Source organism: Ursus arctos, unplaced genomic scaffold (genome assembly GCF_023065955.2).
Source record: "Ursus arctos isolate Adak ecotype North America unplaced genomic scaffold, UrsArc2.0 scaffold_5, whole genome shotgun sequence".
In the NCBI taxonomy this organism is placed as follows: Eukaryota; Metazoa; Chordata; class Mammalia; order Carnivora; family Ursidae; genus Ursus; species Ursus arctos.
Genome location: NW_026623067.1, coordinates 17,364,567 through 17,385,931, shown reverse-complemented (window position 1 = coordinate 17,385,931; position 21,365 = coordinate 17,364,567). Strand labels below are relative to the sequence as shown.

At 42.5% G+C, this 21,365-nt stretch overlaps 1 protein-coding gene across 1 annotated transcript in view; it reads right to left on the bottom strand.

Annotated features, from left to right (window-relative positions):
• The window catches only part of ARL14EPL (ADP ribosylation factor like GTPase 14 effector protein like), a 31,044-nt gene that overhangs the window by 3,682 nt on the left and 5,997 nt on the right, over nt 1–21,365 (bottom strand). Inside the window, exons 2-5 of the mRNA XM_048221117.2 lie at nt 19,597–19,804; nt 5,508–5,625; nt 5,207–5,324; nt 2,534–2,673 (exon numbers count right to left, since the gene is read on the bottom strand). Coding sequence (XP_048077074.1) covers nt 2,534–2,673; nt 5,207–5,302 — 236 coding nt within the window. The 5' untranslated portion in view covers nt 5,303–5,324; nt 5,508–5,625; nt 19,597–19,804. The remainder of the gene's footprint in view (nt 1–2,533; nt 2,674–5,206; nt 5,325–5,507; nt 5,626–19,596; nt 19,805–21,365) is intronic.

The window sequence follows — 21,365 nt, the reverse complement described above, 5'->3', positions numbered from 1 at the left end:
GCTGTTCCTTCTTCTTCCCTCTCCTAACAAAGCAGGGAAGGCTGAGCATCACTATGGAAACTTGCTGTCTGATTTTCTCACTTGGGCAGGAATACCTTCCAATAAGGATTTACATCTGTGGAAGGAGGGCTCCCCACTCCCTCCCACGCCCACCAGAAAATGCAGGTGTCAGCAGACAAGGAGATTTAAAATCCATGATGGAAATCATGGGAGTGGATGGTCTTGAAGCCACCAGATTGCCCATATCGGATCTTATCCTTGTTCCGTTGCCTTAACCCAAATATTCCCTCCCCTTAACTCAGACACCAAGAGGCAAATTTTAGTTGCCTGGCCACCTGATGCTATCTTTCATAAAATTCTGAACTATCGTACACATAAAAGTGTGCTGAACATACATGCACAGACAAAGAAGAAGAGTAAAGCAAACCTCCACGTTTCCAGTGCCCAACTTGATAAAAGGTATTAACAACACTGAGGTCCTCTTCATGCCCCGCCCACCGCATCCCTCAACCCCGCCCCCCAAGAGGAGCCCCAGCTTGCTGTTATAAAAATCATCTCCTTGGGGTTCCTGGCTGGCTCAGTCGGTAGAGCATGCAACTCTTGATCTCAGGGTCTTGGGGCTTGGAGTCGTGAGTTCAAGCCCCATGGGGGGCATAAAAAAATCATCTCCGTCTTAGTTACACGTGTATGAAATCCCAAGCACAGTACATTTCCCTACATGGTGATTTACGATTCATCCATGATGAAACGTACACCTAGCTGTTACTCAAATATTTTCACTTCTATATGCATTCCACTGTCAGAATATACAAGTTTCTCATCTTTGCCATTGTGGAGGGGCATTTTGACTATTACTGTCTTATTTTCTTTACTATTATAGCAATGCTATGAGACTTTTGAACGTGTCTCCTGTTGTCCCTCTGTAAGAGTTTTTCCAGGATATATATTCTGGAGGGGAGATGTTAGGTCATAAGGTATATAGGTAATGCCAAGCTGTTTTTATTTTTTTTTATTTTTTTTATTTTTTTTTTTGCCAAGCTGTTTTTAAATAGTTTTTAATTATAGTTTAAATATAATAGTTTAAATATTTAATTATATTTAGTGTAATATTTAGTTTAATATAGTTTAAATATTTAATTATAGTTTAAATAGTTTTAAATTATACCATATTACACTCAATTCGTATCCCGTAGCTTCATCAACATTGATATCATTAGACTAAATGCTGCCTCTCTGGGGAGTGGGGCGCTGCCCCATACCGTACTGATGAGATTCTGTGTCCTGAATATCTATTAGCCTTTTCTTCTACGAAACGCCTGTTCATTGATTGGTCCGTTTTTCCCTTTGCATGTTTATCTTTTCTTATGGACTTGTATGTATTTTGGATACTGATCTTTCAAATTATAAATAGCTTCTCCCATCTGGTGGGTTGTCTTTCATTATTTTTAAGATGTCTCTTAATGGGCATAAATCCTTAATTTGAATGTAGTCAAATTCATTAACCTCCTTTATGGTTTGCTTATACTTGTGATGTGCTAACAATTGATGTGGGAAACAAAGGCAAAAGAAAAATTATTAAATTTCCTTACTCCCTGCAGCCCATTCATAAGCCCTTGAAACAGGCAGAGTGACATTCCTCTAGGGATGCCTCGATGTTGATACTTTGCTAAGGGCAAAAGGCAATCTTAGCCCAACCCCCAGGGTCCTATAAGTCTACTTTAACATATAAAAATTCCTTTAGAAATTTCCTTTATCTCTAAACCCGCCAAGATACATGTTGGCAATCATCCCCCAAGCATTTGATCCACCGATATACATCTGAAGCGTCTCGTGACTCAGGTTTTATTAGACAGTAATAAATGACCTTTTCCCAACAATAGCTAGCCCCCTCAAGGTTCTAGATACCTTGCTTCCAAAATTCCTTAGAGACTTACACTCTCCCTAACCCCCTCCCAACTTGAAAGTATATAATGGACCACTCCTCATAACCCCACTGCAGCTCCTTCTGCCCACAGGTCCTATTCCGGTGTTTTAATAAAATCACCTTTTTACACCAAAGATGTCTCAGGAACTCCTTCTTGGCCGTCAGCTCTGAACCCCAACGTTGATCTTTCCTACATCAGCTATCATTGCACTTATGATATATCTTTCTTGGCCGTTGGCTCCGAACCCTAACATCTTTCCTATATCAGCTATCATTGACTTATGATATCTCTGTGCACATTTGATACCTGAATTCATTCCCATAGTTATGCTATTTCTCCTTCTAATGTTACATCTTACTTTTAATCATCTTCCTTATTGAAGCTATTACTCTAAGCATCTCAAACCTTCTGAAGCATTAAAAAAATTGATTCCTAGTTTGGGATTACTGTCTATTTCTTGAGGTTGCTAACTTGCAAACACATTGGGCAATACTGTACTTTAGAAAAGATATTTTTAAAACATAAAAAAGAGGCAACCTTCCCTTTGTCACAGAGAACTCATGCATCTTACAATCCCACAAATCAAATATAATAAATCATGATCTTACTTGTATTTTACAGAAAAATACTCATTCATCTTTGACATCCGAGCTTTCTTTTTCTGCTGCCTTGTTTCGGGATTAAAGTCAGCTACCTGTGGTCCAGGGTTTTGAAACGCCAAGCATTTTAACTGCCGCTCTATCTGTTGCTTTGGAACAAATAACATGTATTCGGCGTAAGAACTGGATCATTTTGTTATATGTTGTAGCAAAATAAACTTTCTGTAACTTTTGCCATAATGTCATGAAAGTACAGATGTTTTACCCAAAGGAATAAACAGCTTAATTTGATTAAGTTTCAAAAGATGTTGTCGATTTCCTCAAGTTATGTTATTCTGAATAAAGAAATCCAGTGTATAAAACTCATATAATAAATACAAATATAGGGGCGCCTGGGTGGCTCAGTCGGTTGAGCCTCTGACTCTTGATCTCAGCTTGGGTCTTTTTGTTTTGTTTTTAAGATTTATTTCTTTATTTTAGAGGCAGGGGAGGGGCAGAGGGAGGGGGAGAGGAGAGTCTTAAGCACAATTCCCGCTAAGCACAGAACCCCATGAAGGGCTCATTCTCACCACCGAGATCATGACCTGAGCCAAAATTAAGAGCTGGATGCCTAACTGCCTGCCACCCAGGTGCCCTCAGCTTGGGTCTTGATCTCAGGGTTGTGAGTTCAAGCCCCATGTTGGGCTCCACACTGGGCATGGAGCCTACTTTAAAATAAATAAATACAAATATATATTTATACTTATAAATACAAATATATAAAATACATATAATATATATATATATAATATATAATACAAATATTATACATAAATATATAATATATAAACAACCAAGCTGAAACAGAATTCCTTTTGTACTTGCAAAATATCAGTTGGCTTCTCAAATCTGATGGGGATGAAGTCCGAATTAGCATTTACGGAGGACAGGAACAAGGGAGTAAAACCCTTCTGCATTTGTTGGCTGGAGAAACTCAGGCGCAGTGTCTGAAATGTCCCAAACCACAGTGAGGACCCAAGCTGCACAGAGCCCCCTCCCCTTGCCTTCAGTGTTCCGGGATATGTTTCAGAACAATCATGAGATCGGGTGTGTGGACCCCATCAGGGCTTTGCAGCCACCTGAAAGATCCACTCTCAGTAACAGCCAGGTTTGAAAAAGAAAAAATTTTCCTAGAATGGCTTTCCAGAGTATTACTGGAAAGTTTCAAAAGACTCAGTCTGGACACATTGACAACTGGAAAAGAAACCGAGCCTAATGGAGAGGAGGGGCAACAAAGATGCTTCAGTAAGTCCCGATACCTTATTTCAAAAAAGTAGCACATACACCATGAGGGAAGGGAATGTTCTTCTGAAAGATTTTAGAAGAATATAATCTGAATGGCCCCCAAACACACAGGCTGACATACAGATGAAATACTCTACCTGGAAACAAAAGGGAAACTTTCCAAGTGTGAATTTCAATGCAACAAATTAGTAACAGAATCTCAGCCTTATCTGTAGTTTATTTAGCTTAATAGTAGTCCCGACTGTCTAAAATAATACACATACATTTCTTTAAATTTTCATCTCGAGGGGCGCCTGGGTGGCACAGCGGTTAAGCGTCTGCCTTCGGCTCAGGGCGTGATCCCGGCGTTCTGGGATCGAGCCCCATATCAGGCTCCTCCGCTGTGAGCCTGCTTCTTCCTCTCCCACTCCCCCTGCTGTGTTCCCTCTCTCGCTGGCTGTCTCTATCTCTGTCAAATAAATAAATAAAATCTTTAAAAAAATAAATAAATAAATAAATTTTCATCTCGGTGTGTGTGTGTATGGTTTTGTTTTTTACAAACTTAACCTTATGAAACAATTCTGTATTTAGGTATGGCTGTGAAAAAAATAGAACTTCTTACCATCTATTACCATGCTCAGTTCCATGGAAAAAGTTTAGGAACAGAGCCACGAGGGTAAGCCTCTCTATGTTCAAATCTTGACTCTGCCACTTGCTAGGGGCCTGCCTTGAGCGAGCTCCTACTTCTCTGAGCCTCAGTGTCTCCTTTTTTGCAAAACGGGGTAACAGGATTATCTTGTGAAAAGGATTTGGTGAATTAGTATGTACAAAGTTTTAGAATCATGGGGCACCTGGGGGGCTCAGTTGGTTGAGCATCTGCCTTTGGCTCAGGTCATGATCTCAGGGTCCTGGGATGGAGCCCCATCAGGCTCCCTGCTCAGTGAAGAGTCTGCTTCTTCTTCTGCCCCTCCCCCCACTCATATTTTCTCTCTCTCTCAAATAAATAAATAAATAAATAAATAAATAAATAAATAAATAAATAAAATCTTAAAAAAAAAATAGAATTATGCCCAGCACATAATGGGGGAGGGGGGAACCACCAGGGTTTTTTAAAAATAAAAACACTGGACTATATTCTCACAAATATTCTTCTCCAAGGGCAGGATTTTAATGCCCAGAACACTGGGCTATAAATCAAGGGAGATGAGTGACAAGAGAGAGGATATGTGAAGTGAGACCAGCCCCGCAGGGAGCAGAGTGAAAAGGGGAGGGGGAAGCCCCATCAGCATAAAGGAGCAGAGAACCTTCCTGTGAAATCCTGACCAGACCAAGCGTCCACCCAAGTCCAGGCTCACCTCAGAGATCCCCAAGTTGAGACCCTTCCAAATACCATGAAACCCTAATAACCATTTGCCATACCAGTTGCTTCTGTCCAATCTGACAGTTTTTCTCAGGAGAACTTTGCCCTGTGTGTCCCTCGTGAGCGGAACTGTTTTTGTCTGATTTTTCATTCATTTCTGATCACTGAAGAAAGTAACTGGGGAAAAAAGTAGGACACATTAATATCATGCAACCACATAAACTTAATCCTGTGACTTTCTGGCTCTTGCCCCACAGCTTGCTTTCTTGCAAAGCCAGGTTGCCTGCAAAAGCCATCTGCTCCCAGACACTTGACTGCCACTCTTCTCTTCTGGGTGTCCCATGAGCAAATCAAACGTACCTTATACAGTTCTTAGCATCGCAGACCTCGCTGGAACAGGCAACACGGGGACCATCCACTTCTCTTTAAGAGGCGTGTGAATTCTTAGACCTCCATTCTCCCCACCCACACTCGGTCCCTTGAAAAGAAGGAAGACACATTGATGTCCTACATCCCCAGTAACACCATGAAAATCTTACCCACTCCCGTGGTTTTGGTGCTACCTCTTTGCAGAGAGAATTCCCCAGGGTGCCTCTACAATCCCTGACCTCCTCGCTCACGTTTTCTGACAAATTTCTAGTACAACTGGGGCTAAAGGGAAGGCTTCAGCTTTCCATAAAACCCAGCTGCTGACATGCCTATAATTTACTGCGAAATACTCGGTTGTATACACGGGGCACCATGGTGTGCGTGTGACTCAGGTGAAGCCAACACGAGAGGCTAATCAGGAATGTACAGCCCGGGCCGCTCTGCAGTGCTCTCTCCGAAAGGACCAAGCTCCCAAGGAGGCCTCCACAGCCCTCTGATTTTCTTCTCCCACATCCGAGGCTGGAGCCATTTCTCCGGGCGCTGTTTCTACCAAAGGAGGCTGAGTTATGATTTACCAAGGGGGACTGGGTCATATGGCCTCCCACCTGCCTGCCAGTTGGACGTTCCATCTCTATACTCCCAGGTCTGGGTCACTAGACATTGACCACCCACCCTCCAGTTCCCAGTATTAGGTTAAGAAATTGATTTTTCTTTCCCAGCATCCCTAACGTTGATTTTCCTTTTCATTCTCCATTGGGCGGAATCCACCCTCCAGACAGGGTGGTAGTATTAGCACTACTTACCCTTGACGAAGAACCTTGACGTTCCTGTCAGCGCAGAAGCCCAGACCAGGCTTCTCTTCCTGACTCTTGGCCCTGACCTCCTTTTCCTTCAAGCTTTTACTTGAGAAAACTCACCCCTGTAATTTCTTTCTCTGTCCCATTGAGATGTAAATCTCAGGGCCTCTTGCCAGGTTTACAACCCAGGAATGTCTTCCTCAAAGATTAGGAGGCAGGAGGCGTCCCTTTGAAATGTAATCAGCCAGAAAGATGGCGCCTGCCTTTGCCAGTCTCTGTGGGAAAGGTAGAAGCCTAACTTTGCTAATTGGTGGGTGCCAATTAGCACACACAGGTGGCTTAATCACAGAGAAAAACATCTGCAAACTCGGGAATAACTCTATGGGTTCGACACATCCCATGGATCACCTCCCTCAAGTCCCACCCCCCCCCCTTTTTCTTTCTGCCTTTTGTTTCACGCTGAGTTCACACTGAGCTCCTATTCCCCCCACCCCCATAGCCACAGCCTTGAATAGAATCTTCTTTGCCTGGTTTAACTTTGTCCCATGCAATTGTTACTTTGACGACCCCCCATGCCATTTCACGTCTGATCAGCCAAACGTTCTTGGGGAGTATTTTCCAATTAGTCTGAAGACAAAATCACAGGGAGCTGTGTGAAGAATTAGAAATTCCCTGTTGAATGGGGACTTCAGACTATCTCCAGTGTGACCTCGGTCTGACTTCCTAATTAAGTTCTTGTTTCCAGCTTAACTCTTAACTCAGGTGAAAGACCCTGGAGGCAAGGCATCCCCAGATGGGAACAAAACTACCCAGGTGAGCCCTCAGGACTGCCCTGAGCCAGCAAGACCCCGTGACTGACCCCAAGTCAATGATACCCCTGACCTCTACTGCCCACCTGCACTTACCCGCCGACCTTTGTCCCACATTTTCCTTGTATAAACCTAGAAGTTTTTCTAGCACTTTGGAGGTAGGCTTTGAGATGTTCATCCGCTGTCTTCCCAGTGTTGGCCTCACTGAAATAAATTCCTTTCTTGTTGGACCACGACCCGTCTCTCTGCCTTTGGACTTTGTCAGTGGAGAGTGGCCGAAACTGGTCTGTTTGGGACCCCCGGAGTCAGTGCTCTTGCACCCCTAGGCCCTAGTTACCCAGTCAAATTCCAGGCCTACTGGGGTTATAATGTGCAGAGGAGAATCTCGGTAATCTGTATAACTAACGAGCCTTGCAGGTGAATTCTCTCCTTAAGCAACAATGGGAAAAGATAGAATAAGGAAGTAGGTAGAATTTTCTCCATCCAGTCTTGCCATCTGATCCTAAAACTATTGTCTGTATTTTCTTCCCACCCTCAATTCATCCAAACCATTATGGTTGTGTTAATATTCCTAAATCAGGTATTTCTTTATCTCATTCCTATTAAAAGACTTTCATGACTCCCCCCTACCAATAATATCCCACAAGCTCAACATAGCAGAGAAGGTCCCTCACCACTACCCCCAACCCACCTGCCCAGGCTCAGCTCCCTGCACACCTCCCCTTGGGCCAAGCCTACCTGACCTCACCACTGACATTAACAAACACGCCTTCCATCTCCTACCTAACTCAGCATTTCACCTTTGAACCTTGGTCTCAGCTCCAAGAAGCCTCCAGAAACTTCCCCTGACCTCTCTAGTCCTTGAAGGCCTTTTCTTCCCTTGGGCTCTCTTCAGTGCTTCCTCAAGAAAATTCCACCTGAGGGGCGCCTGCGTGGCATAGCGGTTAAGCGTCTGCCTTCGGCTCAGGGCGTGATCCCGGCATTTGGGATCGAGCCCCACATCGGGCTCCTCCGCTGGGAGCCTGCTTCTTCCTCTCCCACTCCCCCTGCTTGTGTTCCCTCTCTTGCTGGCTGTCTCTCTGTCGAATAAATTTTAAAAATCTTAAAAAAAAAAAAAAAAAAGAAAATTCCCCCTGAAAGGGATCCTAAACCCTTTACCATTTTCATGTAATACATTTTCCTCCTCATGGGAAGAAATACGACCTTATGACTGTCTTTGCAATCAAGATTTTTTTCCTAGAACAGTATCCATGTAACTGCAAGGGGAGAAATGAGCATCTTATAAAAATCCTCTGCCTGAGAGGCTTTTATTTAAGTCCTTTGTGAAATACAGTTCTCCACAAATAGGTTGGGGGGGTGGAGAGACTTGCTCCTTTATAGTCCAAATAAAGCAAAAGGAAATTATAATCGAATTTCACTGGGGACTGAAATTTAATTGGGTTTTATTATGAGCCCAAATTATCTGTCCCATGAAAAGAAAGTGTGCAGAATTCCCCCCTTTTCCCTGCTTAGCTTTCCCAAGACAGGGGCTCTTAACCAGAGAAGGAATGCAGGGCCCTTGATCTTGGATGAGTAAAGAATACAGCACATATTCATTCCCACTAACCTCTGACTGAAATTTTGCCATTTCCTTCTTTTATAAGGCAGCCAACAAATAACAATGTTAGCAGGACTTGTGACTTTCTTGCCTGAGAAAACACAGATGTTTTCATCACCCGTTTGAGTTGCTGCCGATCTATGTCACAATGTTATTTACAATTCTCACTTCTTCAAAATGGTGGTCGTTCTTAAGCCTGCTGCTCGAATGTATTTGACCGATTAGTAATGAAACACATACTTTACTGCCACAAATTGTTTTTAACATTTGGTAAGTGTATTTCAAGATAATTGGTTTCCTTTGCAACCTGACAGATTTTATTTCATATGATTAAAAACCAGCATTCCAGGAGCACCTGGCTGGCTCAGTCGGAGAAACTTGCTTCTCTTGATCTTGGGGTCGTGAGTTTGAGCCCCACATGGGGTGGAGAGATCACTTGAATAAAATTTTTTTAAAAAATAATTCAAAAAGGGCACCAGGGTGGCTCAGTCGGTTAAGTGTCAGCCTTCTGCTCAGGTCATGATCTTGGGGTCTTGGGACGAGCCCCGTGTTGGGCTCCCTGCTCAGTGGGGAGTCTGCTTCTCTCTCTCTCTCTCCTTCTGCCCCTTCCCCATACTCCTGCTGACTCTCTCAAATAAATAAAATCTTAAAAAAAATAATTAAAAAAATAAAAACATCATTGTAAACAAGTGAAAAAATATTCTGAGAAATTGTCCATAGATCTAACAGTTGACCAAAGGGGTCCAGGACATAAAAGTAAGATTAAGACCCCTTTGCAAAGATGCAGGGAGGCCCCCACTTCCACTGACCATGGAGACAAGAAACCACAGGCTCTGGCTGTAGAGGAGGCTCGTCTTCAAGCACAGGACGGCAGCTGCGTGGCCTACCCTCACGTCTGAATCACTCACACTCATGCTTAAGACGCCCCCAGCACCATACGGTTGACTTTTTGAGGGCTGAGTCTATCTTGCGTAAGGACACTCTTAGCTTATCAAAGCAAGGAAAACCTTCCATTTACCTCTAGCCCCAAAGTCGGCCTCTGCTTTTTCTCGGGAGCTGATAAAGCCATTTACTCTGAGACACTACCTGTAAGACGCTCCTCAGAAAATACCTAGAAAAGACTCACACGTAGACATCCACCGAGAACATTCTAATGCATAGCACAGTAGGGACTTAGTCGGAAGGTTTTCATTCAAAGCTGTGAATCACAGAACAGATTCACGCCGTTTTAATCTCATTCTGTCTCCAGCCTTGGTTTCCTCTACTTGCTAAAAACGACAAGTCACTGAGGTAATTGACGGGTGAGACGGATCCCACCAGGGACGCGGGTGGGAGAGAGAAACGGCGGCGGTGCTGGTGATCAATTAGGCCATTCCCCTGCTGCTCCCTCCCAGCTCGGTCAGCTGTTTTCAAAGCCACAAGACTGCACAATAACCTCCAACAAAATCTCCATTGCCATTTATCCGTAAGAATGAATAGTAATTTGCATCCAAGACTTTGGGAGTGTTCTTAGATAAACAATGTAAATGCTGAAACAACAACTTTATTTACAAAATATAAGTCTGCATCCTATGCTGTGTTTCCCTACACACACACACACACACCCTTCTGTGGCTCAGTATAAAATAATGTGAAAACAGGGGCGCCTGGGTGGCTCAGTCGCTGAAGTGTCCAACTCTTGATTTTGGCTCAGGTCATGATCTCAGGGTCATGGGATTGAGCCCCAAATTGGGCTCCACGCGGGGCAGCAAATCTGCTTGAGATTCTCTCCCTCTCCCTCTCCCTCTGTCTCTCCCCTGTTCTCTATCTCTCTCTCTAAAGAAAAAAAGACAAATATTCTATATTGAAGGTAATCTGAAGGGCTGCTCAGCAGAGGTGGTAAAGTGGTAGAGGACAGTGTGACCACAGAGCTGCTCTCGCTGCTTCCAGAACGTGGCAGTCCGGCATCGCTCTGAGACCAGAAGCCCTGCAAGGCCCATCTGGCTCACTGAACAGATCCACAGCCTCGAGGGCCTCTCCCCTCACACTTTATTCATAATCTGGATCTCCTGAACTATGCATTTTCATACTTCCCTGCAATTTTAAAGATTACAAAAAACAGAAACCTGCATATGTAGTTGGCCCCGTCATTGGGAAAGAGAGAAGGCAGGCGACTCTTCAAGGAGATCAGAAGATTAGGCCATTTTCAGGGGTGCCTGGGTGGCTCAGTCGTTAAGCGGTTGCCTTCGGCTCAGGTCATGATCCCAGGGTCCTGGGATTGAGCCCCACATCGAGCCCCACATCGGGCTCCCTGCTCAGTGGGAAGCCTGCTTCTCCCTCTCCCACTTCCCCTGCTGGTGTTCCCTTTCTCGCTGTGTCTCTCTCTGTCCAATAAATAAATAAAATCTTTAAAAAAAAAAAAAAAGAGGGGCGCCTGGGTGGCACAGCGGTTAAGCGTCTGCCTTCAGCTCAGGGCATGATCCCAGCGTTGTGGGATCAAGCCCCACATCAGGTTCCTCTGCTGTGAGCCTGCTTTTTCCTCTCCCACTCCCCCTGTTTGTGTTCCCCCTCTCGCTGGCTGTCTCTATCTCTGTCAAATAAATAAAATCTTAAAAAAAAAAAAAAAGAAGGAGGAGGAGGAGGAGGAGGAGGAGGAGGAGGAGGAGGAGAAGAGGAAGAAGATTAGGCCATTTTCAGCTGTAGGGGCCAAGGGCAGGCCACCCCAAAATGGGCCACTGGGTCATGAACATTATTTTGAGGAAAAAGCAATGAAAACCCAGCAGATTCAGGAAAAGCTCTTTATCTCCCCCTCAACTGCCTGTTTGTACCAGGAAGAGAGCTATTAACAGACACTCCCTTTTACCGAAGAAAACAAACGTTACATAACCAGGCAACCCCTTTGTTTTCCAAACATCTCCTCTCACCTTCCTGCCAGGTCTTTCTCCTCTTTGTATCTTCAGACCCTTGCCCCTCTCCTTAGCTCCTGTAAGTGTTGACCCACTCTCTTTGGAATTCCCACGTCTGTGTGCATTTCCTGTACGTACGTCCACTATTACGTTTTATTTTCTCCCGTTAATCTGTCTGCTGTTGAACTGATTCTAAGTCCAGCTAGAAGAATCTTGAAGGGCAGATGAAATTCTTCCTTCCCTGACACAGCATTGTCCTGATAAATATGCACTTCCAACCACTCATCCCACATTTTAAGTGCGGAGGTTCTTTTCTCAGGACCCCAAAGGTTCACTCATGCTCACTTCTTTGCTTCCATTTTTATTTCAGTCCATGCTGCAACCAAAAGACCCCAATTCTCTTCCACTCTTAACTACGACACATTAACATGGCAATATATATCCAGAGTCAACATCTGGTGGCCTCGTTAAGCCTCATCTCTCTTTACCAGGCTCGGAGGGAATCAAATGCCCCCTTAGAAAAGGAGCGTCTTTGCAAGGACTGATCTCCTACCTCTGTCACTCCTTCCTAAGGACAGTTGCCTCGGCAAGCCCCGTGGCCGGCGGTAAAGAGAAAGTGCACGTACCTTTCTGCTGGATGAATAAGAAGGAAGAAATACTGGAAACAGGAGAAACTGTACTTCCTTGTTTCCTTTGTTTTGCTGGGAAACCATAGAGGCCTCTGGGGAGAAAGACACAAGGCCTCCAAGGTGCTCCTACAATTGAATGCTTTTTTAATAATGGCTGAGAGGAGGAGCGGTGGGAAGCCGGAGAGGTGGGGGGTGGTCAGCAATGTCAACTCTTATCTTCCACTGAGAGCTTATTCTAAAATCATATGACACCAGGGAGTGATCGTTTATCTGCTCCCTGTCTTCCATCCACCATAAGCAGTGAATCTCGAACTTTAGTTTTGACTCTACTTTTGAGTCTCATATATTGACTTCAAATGTTCAACTAATATTAACGTCAATTGGCCCCTGGCTGTATTTATATTTCAGTGTAAATAACACACCCACACCCACATAGACACACACACACACACAGTATATACAGAATATAGGTTATATTATTATTGTATTACTATATAATTTATATTATAAAATAGTAATACATTATCACTGTAAAATTATATATTGTTTCTATATTATCATATTTATTTATATTATTTATACTATTATATAATATATATTATTTATATAATTCATATATAACATATTATATATAATTTATATAATACATAATTTATATCATATAATTTCTATATAATATATGATCTATTATTTATATTATATAATCTTTATGTAATATATATTATCTATACATTCTTATTTATATAGTATATGTATATAAAGTACATATACAGTGTTCTTGAAAAGAACACAGAGAGGAAACAAAATCTTCACTTATAACCCATCTGGCAATGCTACAAAACCTTAAGGTTGAGCCAGGATTAAGTACCTTTGATTTAAACTCCACATCCATTAAGCAACTGCTATATTTTTTGGATTACACAGTAAATTTTGCATATCAAAATTTTAAAAAATATATATTTAAGCTAAAAACCATTTAGGAAAAAAACTGTATCGTCCCAAGAGAAAACTAAATCGTGTATATAAGTTGCGCCTAAGATACATATTAATCTCTACATCACAGCCCCGTCACCATTGGTTGGCCTCTGCCGAGGGGGCTCAGACACTGGGCCCTGAGTCATTAAAACCACTTCACTGGCAGGTTCACACCCACCCTGCTCATTTGTGGATTAGAGGGTAGAAACCACCATTTCGTTCCTAATTACTTTTGCTGCAAAGAGCAAGAAAAAGAAACAAAATCTTCAGTTAGAAGAGCTTGCAACCCATCCACAATGATATACAGCTCCTTGAGATGGTGCCAGAATTAAGTGTATTTCATCTGAACTTTATATCCGTTAAACAATGGCTGCATTTCTGAGATCTCACAGGAAATTTTGCATATAAAAAAATCTGCCATCTTGCCACTTAGTATTGCCAATCCCATCCTGCTAATTAAGGACTGAAACACCTCAAAGCGGCTAGAAATCCCACCAGGCTTTTTCACAATCACACCTTCCAAATATACATTCTTTGGCCCACGTTTGGCTTTGTTCTTACACATCCGACAGGAAAAGGGACCCCTCCCTGATTTTACCACACAAGTTGAACACAGGAAGACCAAACACATCAAGGGCCAAATGCAAGGACAGGAATCCTCTAAAAACCAGATGGAGGAAAGTCCTTTAAAGAATAAGGATTTTCAACCAACCGATAGTCCCAACTGAAAACTTCAAAAAAAAAAATAAATAAATAAACTGCTAAGAAAGAACAGTGAACCAGAGGATTGAAAATTATTGCTTCCTCTTATTTCTTCAGTTTAAGAAGGAACATAAATCATACAAAATAATCATCTTGTATTATTTCTAAGTTTCTCCCACAAAATCTATTAGCTATTCAAAGTAATGGTTCAATTGGCAAATCTTCAGAAGAACTTTACATCATGTCTCCAAAAAGATAGAAATTTAATCATAAAAGATGGAGTATTTTTTTAAAGTTAAAAGTACCTCACAAATTTGCTACTCCCGGATTTATTGCAATTTTTTTTAAGTAGGCTCCACGCCCAGCATGGGGTTTAAACTCGACCTCTGAGATCAAGAGTTACATCTCCACAGACTGAGCCAGCCAGGGACTCCTTTATTGCAATTTCAACATGACTTCTGCCAAGAAAATATTATGCCTTTCTCTTTAGATGTTCTTAGGTTTTCTGGAGAATAAATTGAATGTAATTTAAAATTGGTTGCTTTTTCATTTTTTAAATTTTTAAAAAATATTTTATTTATTTATTAGAGAGAGAGTTCCCGAGAGGGGGTAGGGTCAGACGGAGAAGCAGACTTCCCACTGAGCAGGAAGCCTGATGTGGACTCCATCCTGGGACTCCAGGATCATGACCTGAGCCAAAGGCAGTTGCTTAACCAACTGAGCCACCCAGGCATCCCAAAAATTGACTGCTTTTTCAAATGAAAGATTCACATACTAAAACACGCCTCAGTTCACTTACTAATTCCTGGAGAGTAAAAATCTTTATGTTTGTGAGTTGCATTAACTTATTTGATCAGTTTGTAGCTAGCTGTATATTAATTTGTAATATACACTGTACTTTATCAGTAACACAGCTCATCAGCTTCTTTATTGTAGTATCGTTTATTATTTCAAAATATTGGAATGCCCATATAGAGGCAAGTGGTTGAAGAAACCATGGTATTTCCATGTGCACCATAAGCATAGAATACGATGCATCTCTAAGGAGAGAGTGAGGGAGATCTCCATGTAGTGATATGGAGGGATTTACAGACTATTATTTAATGAACATAACAGAGGACAATAGAGAACTTAGCCTCCGTGTAAGGAAGTATACTACCTAGTGTAGGACATGAGGATATGAGACAACTTGTTACTTGTAGCCGAATAATTTCAATCAATTCCATATGACATAGGGCGTGGCTTACGAGGTATCAAGAAGTCCCTGGCTCTGAGAGTCCTGAACATCTAGGGAAGGGCTGCCGTAGGAAAGGCTCCGGCTTTATCTGGCGAAATGTGTTACCCTCCTCCACAGCTACTGTGCAAGCTCTCACGGGTTTGTTAACCGACTGATGAAAAAATCCAATTGAGAATACTTCCTATTTCCTGGGTACTATCGCGGCAGGCTCATCGTGGCTGGTGTTTGATTAAGATGCTGTCACACTATGAAGCTGTCATGAGTTGTCCTTTTGCGAAGACAGACTTGAAAAGACAGTGAGTGCCTGGAGCTGATAACCGGAGCCAGGAGCAGTGGGACATCTCTCGGGAGGTGCCCTGGGAGGGGGATACCTACTACCGCTACTCTTCCCTCATGCACGCAGCAGGCATTGATTAAATACCTGTTATCGGCCAGCAACGGTAACAACACAATTAAGACGTGGTTCCTCTGTAGAGAGCTCGAAAGTCTAGAAGAAGATACGTAATCAAATAAATACTACAGGTGCATCGCAATTGGACACTGCCGGGGCCAGGGGAGGGAGTGGAGAGACTGGCGGCTTTCCCTGGGAAGGGAGGTATCAGGGAGGGCTCCCGAGAAGAGGTGGCAATGGAATTAATCTTGAAAAATGAACAGGGAAAACCAGGTAGAGAGGGAGTGGGAAGGGCATTCTAGGGGGATGGAGCTGCTCTCAGCAAGAGCTAAATGTAGAAGCCTACCTCTTTCAGAAGGGTCTAGTAGGAGGTCGAGGGGTTGTCCGGGTGATGATAAGACTGAACCACAAGTGCCCTGAGTATCATCTGCATATTTATACAGACTCTAATAAAGGTCTTTCTCAATGACTGAATTGGAGGGGTTGGCAGGCAGACGGCATGAGGCAAGGGAAACGAGAGTAAGCAGAGGTATGTAGCTTCAAGAGCTCCAGCAGCTCTGTTCTGGAAAACTAGTCAAATAATTTTACACAGTGTTTCACCTGAACAGAGATCGGTATAAGTTTATATGATGTGCAGGTGAACAGTTTTTTTTTTTTAATTGAATTGTTTTACTATTGTTAGTGTTGTATTGCCTGCTATGACTGTATATTTACTATTGCTATTAGTATAACTATCACGTAAATACAGCTGTGCGGATCTCATTTACTAATGTCATAGTACATGTATTACTTCATGGACTCCTTTCCATTCTCCAGACACATTTTGTATTTGCTGGACCGCAAATTGTCTCTGTTCTTTTCTCTTCTAGAAATGCCTTCCTGTCGTGCTTTAAAAAAATTATGGACACGTAGTGCATAAAAAAAGCTTTAAAATAGGCACCTTTGACCCAGCAATTACTCTGGGGAATGTCTTCTAAGGAAAGATAAAGCTCTTAGCAAAAATTTAGCATCTTGTATTAATTGCTGTGTTATAGAGTGGCTAGGTTGGGAGAGTAAAAATTTAACAACTTTGGGGGTGCCTGGGTGGCTCAGTCGGTTAAGCAACCGACTCTTGCTTTCGACTCAGGTCGTGATCTCAGGGTAGTGAGATTAAGCCCTGTGGCGGGACCTCCTTCTGGCTTCACTGCTCAGCATGGAGTCTGCTTGAGATTCTCTCCACCTCCCTTTCCCTCTGTTCCTCCCCCTGCTTGCACTCTCCCTTTCTAAAATAAATTATAAAATATTTTTTTAAATGTAACAATGTCATTACCAAACAAAATTATATAATTCAAGGTAGCCATTAAAATGATATGATGGAAATGCATTTGTTGGCAGGAAGAAAGGTACACAGTGATGGTTAAGAAAGCACATTTCAAAATGAGAATCTAGAGGGCATTTCTTTTTTCCTGGAAACAATTTTGGTAAATCACATTTTTCTAGAAGCTTAACCATTTCTTCCAATTTTTCAAAGTTATTGACATAAATGGGAAAACATCATTATGCTTTCTTTCATGTTGGAAGTTTTTGCAGTTGTCTCCCTTTTTGTTCCCAGTTCCATTTGTGCCTTCTCAGACATTTCTCATCCTGTCGAGGAAAAACTTTTTCTTTTTTCTTCCTTCCTTCCTCCCTTCCTTCCTTCCTTCCTTCCTTCCTTCCTTCCTTCCTTCCTTCCTCTCTCTTGCTCTCTCTTTCTTTCTTTCCCTCCCTCCCTATTTCTTTCTTTCTAAATTTCTGTCTGTCCCTTTCTTCCTTCCTTCTTTTCATTCATTCATTCATTCATTCATTCCATTTCATTTCATTTCATTTTTATATTTTTGTTTCTATTTCATGCCTTCTATTTTGGGTATGTTTAGTGCTATTTTTCTATGATTGTCTTAAGATGTATAATTAACTCATTAGCTTTCATTCCTTTTTTTCCCCCTACTATAAGCATTTGTGGATATAAATCTCATTAGGTCTACCTCTGCCAGCTCGATTTATTTCTTATCTTCTCTCCTTTTATCATATTTCTTTTTGAGTCGTATCTGATCTCTTGTTTCAAAGAAGAAATGTTTTCTGAATTTTTTTATTCCATGTTGAAGTTTGTTCATATTTTCTTCTGCTTTGTGATATATTTCTTCTCCCATGTATTCTCTCAGTTTTTTTGCTATTTTTCTCCCAATGCCTCTGTGGAGATTCCATGCCGATCTTTTCTGATTACCTGAAGTCCTTGCATGGTGGCCCTTCTTTCTGAGACAGCTATCTGATGAAGGATAATGGGAAGAGGGACTGAGGGACTGGGGTGATGAACCCGGGGGAGTGGAATGGGGAGAGGTATGTTGACATGGAAATTTTCCCACCAATCCCCTGCTCTGGGCATAAGGCTCTGTACGTGCTCCTGGCTTACAATTAAGCTTGGAATGTGCCTGGTCCTGTCACTGATCAATGTTGGTACATGCAGTGCTGACTGCCTCTACTTCCCTACCATTCCAGCAGCAAAGCAGCTTGTCTGTTCATGTCCCCATTCTGTTCCATTTTCTCTGTCACTCCATGGTGTCTCTCAGGCCCCAGGGATGCCCAGGAAGCCCGTCTGAGGCTGTGATTCCAAGGGTTTCCAGTTTCCGTCAGGGTGCCCTAGGCAATGTGGAAGTCTGTGCTTTGTGAAAGAGCCGCAGAACCATATGTTTATTCTCCGACGTCTTTCACGACTGCGTCCAAATTTGCTTTGTTTAGCAGTAATTATTCTCGGATTGTGGTTTTCTGGTTGCGCTCTGTTTCCTAGGTGCACAGACTAATGAATTATCATCTCTGTTTAACACTCCCCTGTATCTACCAGGCCAGCTTCAGACTCAAACCTGTTTCCTCTGCCTTCGGTCCTTCACATCTCCACAAAGCACGACCATAGTCACGTCCTCCTAAAATGGGTCCCATTGTGTCACTTTCCTCTTTTTTTTTTTTTTAAAGATTTCATTTATTTATTTGACAGAGATAGCCAGCGAGAGAGGGAACACAAGCAGGGGGAGTGGGAGAGGAAGAAGCAGGCCCCTAGCAGAAGAGCCTGACGTGGGGCTCGATCCCAGAACACTGGGATCATGCCCTGAGCCGAAGACAGACGCTTAATGACTGCGCCACCCAGGTGCCCCCATCGCTTTCCTCTTTTAACACCTTGGTGATGCTTTGTGATTCTCAGTACGTATTTCAGGACTTCTATGATGTGACCTAAGTCACCTTTCCCAGCTCACTGTCACTGCATCCTTCCATCAACCTGACTTCCATTAGCCATTCCTAAATGCCAAGAATGGCCCCACCTCCAGGACTCACTTACATTTTTCTCGAAGTCCCATTGCTCGGTGAGGATAAGCACCCCTGCTTCTGTGTTTCCAAGCTTATATTTCTAGTTAGTTCTATACACATGTCTGTCCCCTCCTGGATCTATAAGGCCTCCCTGTTCTATGATATGTGTCTCAGCGGCCAGCTACACTTACTGCTGGAATTAGTAATTTGGGGATCTGTTACCTGTGATTCTGAGCAATGTGAGGCACTCTTCCAGGATCTCACCCACTCCCCTAACCCTGCCTCTATTCCACCTTGCCTGATTAAATTGGAACCTAAGATTCCTGCCTTCTTTAGGAAAAGTGAATCACCCAATTGTCCCTCCCCATGAATCTTAGATCTGCAATGCGTCCTCTCCTTTTACCACTGCCACAGCCTAAACCAATGTAGCATTGATCTCAGATTTGTGTTTAAAAAACACAAGCCAAAACCAAAAGACAATAGATTTGTGTGTGTGTGTGTGTGTGTGTGTGTGTGTGTACAAAGAAATGTCATTAAAACAGCAGGTGTCTCTGGATTTTTGTCTTACCCTTTATTATTTCCTACACTGACCCATTTCCTAGAATAAACATATATTTTACAATTTTTAAAAGTAGTAATCCATATTTTAAAAGCTCTAAGGGTAAACGCAGTTCTTATAGTATGTGCAAAATAAACACGCCCAGCAGATGGCGCAAAAACTCAATCCGGAATGAAAATATCCTTACCGCTTCAAGAATGCCATTGCGGAGAGCACGCTTCTTGTGGACCAAGGATCAGTCCAAGTGGACACTGGCTCCAGAATTTTCGAGTCCCTTAAATATAATTTGACCTCTTCTACAGCCATAGGTGAGTCATTTCATAGGTAAGTGAGGGGCGTCTGAGAAGCGCAGGACGTACGGAATCTGCAGCCCAAGACCACAGGCGTAGAAGAGCCTTGAGGAATGAACAAGTGAGATGTCAGTGTGATGCCCCACCTGGAAAGGGCTCTGGAGATCATGTAGTCCCTCAGTTCTCAAACATCGTTTTTAGATTTTTCTCTAAATCAACCCCAACATGTGAAACCAGCAAAACTTGAGCTGTCTTAATGAAATCGAGTTTGGGGACAAGAGCCATGCTGAGCCTTCCTTGGTCTGAGTCCTCCCATCCCCCACCCACACCCTCGTTGGTGGCCGACATAATCAAGGATTGGTTATACTTCATCAACAGCTGTAGAATCCATAAAATACTTCCAAGAAGCCCTAGAGAAAATCACTAATGCAAGTTACTGGCCAGAAAAAAGAATGCTCAGAGGAGGAGACTTTTCCATTTAGAAATGGTTAAAATAGGAGCATCAGGGTGGCTCAGTCGAGTAAGCCTCTGCCTTCAGCTTAGGTCATGATACCAGGGTCCTGGGGATCAAGCCCTGCATTGGGCTCCCTGCTCAGCGGGGAGTCTGCATCCCCCTCCCCCCACCACTCCTGCATGTGCACACACTCTCTCTCTCAAATAAACAAATAAAATCTTTAAAACAATGTATTTGACTCTTGATCTCATCTCAGGTCTTGATGTCAGGGTCGTGAGTTTGAGTCCTGCCTTGGGCTCCGTGCTGGGTGTGGAGCTTACTTGAAAGAAAGAAAGAAAGAAAGAGAAAGAAAGAAAGAAAGAAAGAAAGAAAGGAAGGAAGGAAGGAAGGAAGGAAAGAAAGAAAAGAAAGAAAGAAAGAAAGAAAGAAAGAAAGAAAGAAAGAAAGAAAGAGGGAAAATATATATAAAGAAAAAAACCATTAATTGTTTTTAAATGGAAAATCTCAATAAGGACACTCAAAATGCATCAGCAAATTAAGCACTAATATTTTGCACAAATTTGACATCTGCTTTTAGAAATTGTATTGAACTAAATTTCTTATATTTTAAACTTTGGATTAACTTAAATCCTTTCTATGGCTGCACATGGTTTATGAAAACCATAGGAAGAGAGCATTTCTGCTTAAGCTAGCGTTCATGAGTAATATGAGCATATTCGTGAGTTATAGCTACATCAGTAAAGTTTATTTCTATCAATGAAGTATCCTTAGGCTATACTTCCTATATAATCTATAACTTCTTTAAAGTTTTATTTATTTAAGTAATCCTTACACCCAACATGGGGCTCGAACTCACGACCCCAAGATCAAGAGTTGCATGCTCTTTTTTTTTTTTTAGGTTTTTTTTTTTTAATTAATGATTTTTTATTATATTATGTTAGTCACCATACAGTACATCCCCGGTTTCCAATGTAAAGTTCGATGATTCATTACTTGCATATAACACCCAGTGCACCATGCAATACGTGCCCTCCTTACTACCCATCACCGGTCTATCCCATTCCCCTACCCCCCTCCCCTCTGAGGCCCTCAGTTTGTTTCTCATAGTCCATAGTCTCTCATGTTTCATTCCCCCTTCTGATTACCCCCCCTTTCTTTATCCCTTTCTTCCCCTACCAATCCCTAGTTCTTATGTTCCATAGATGAGAGAAA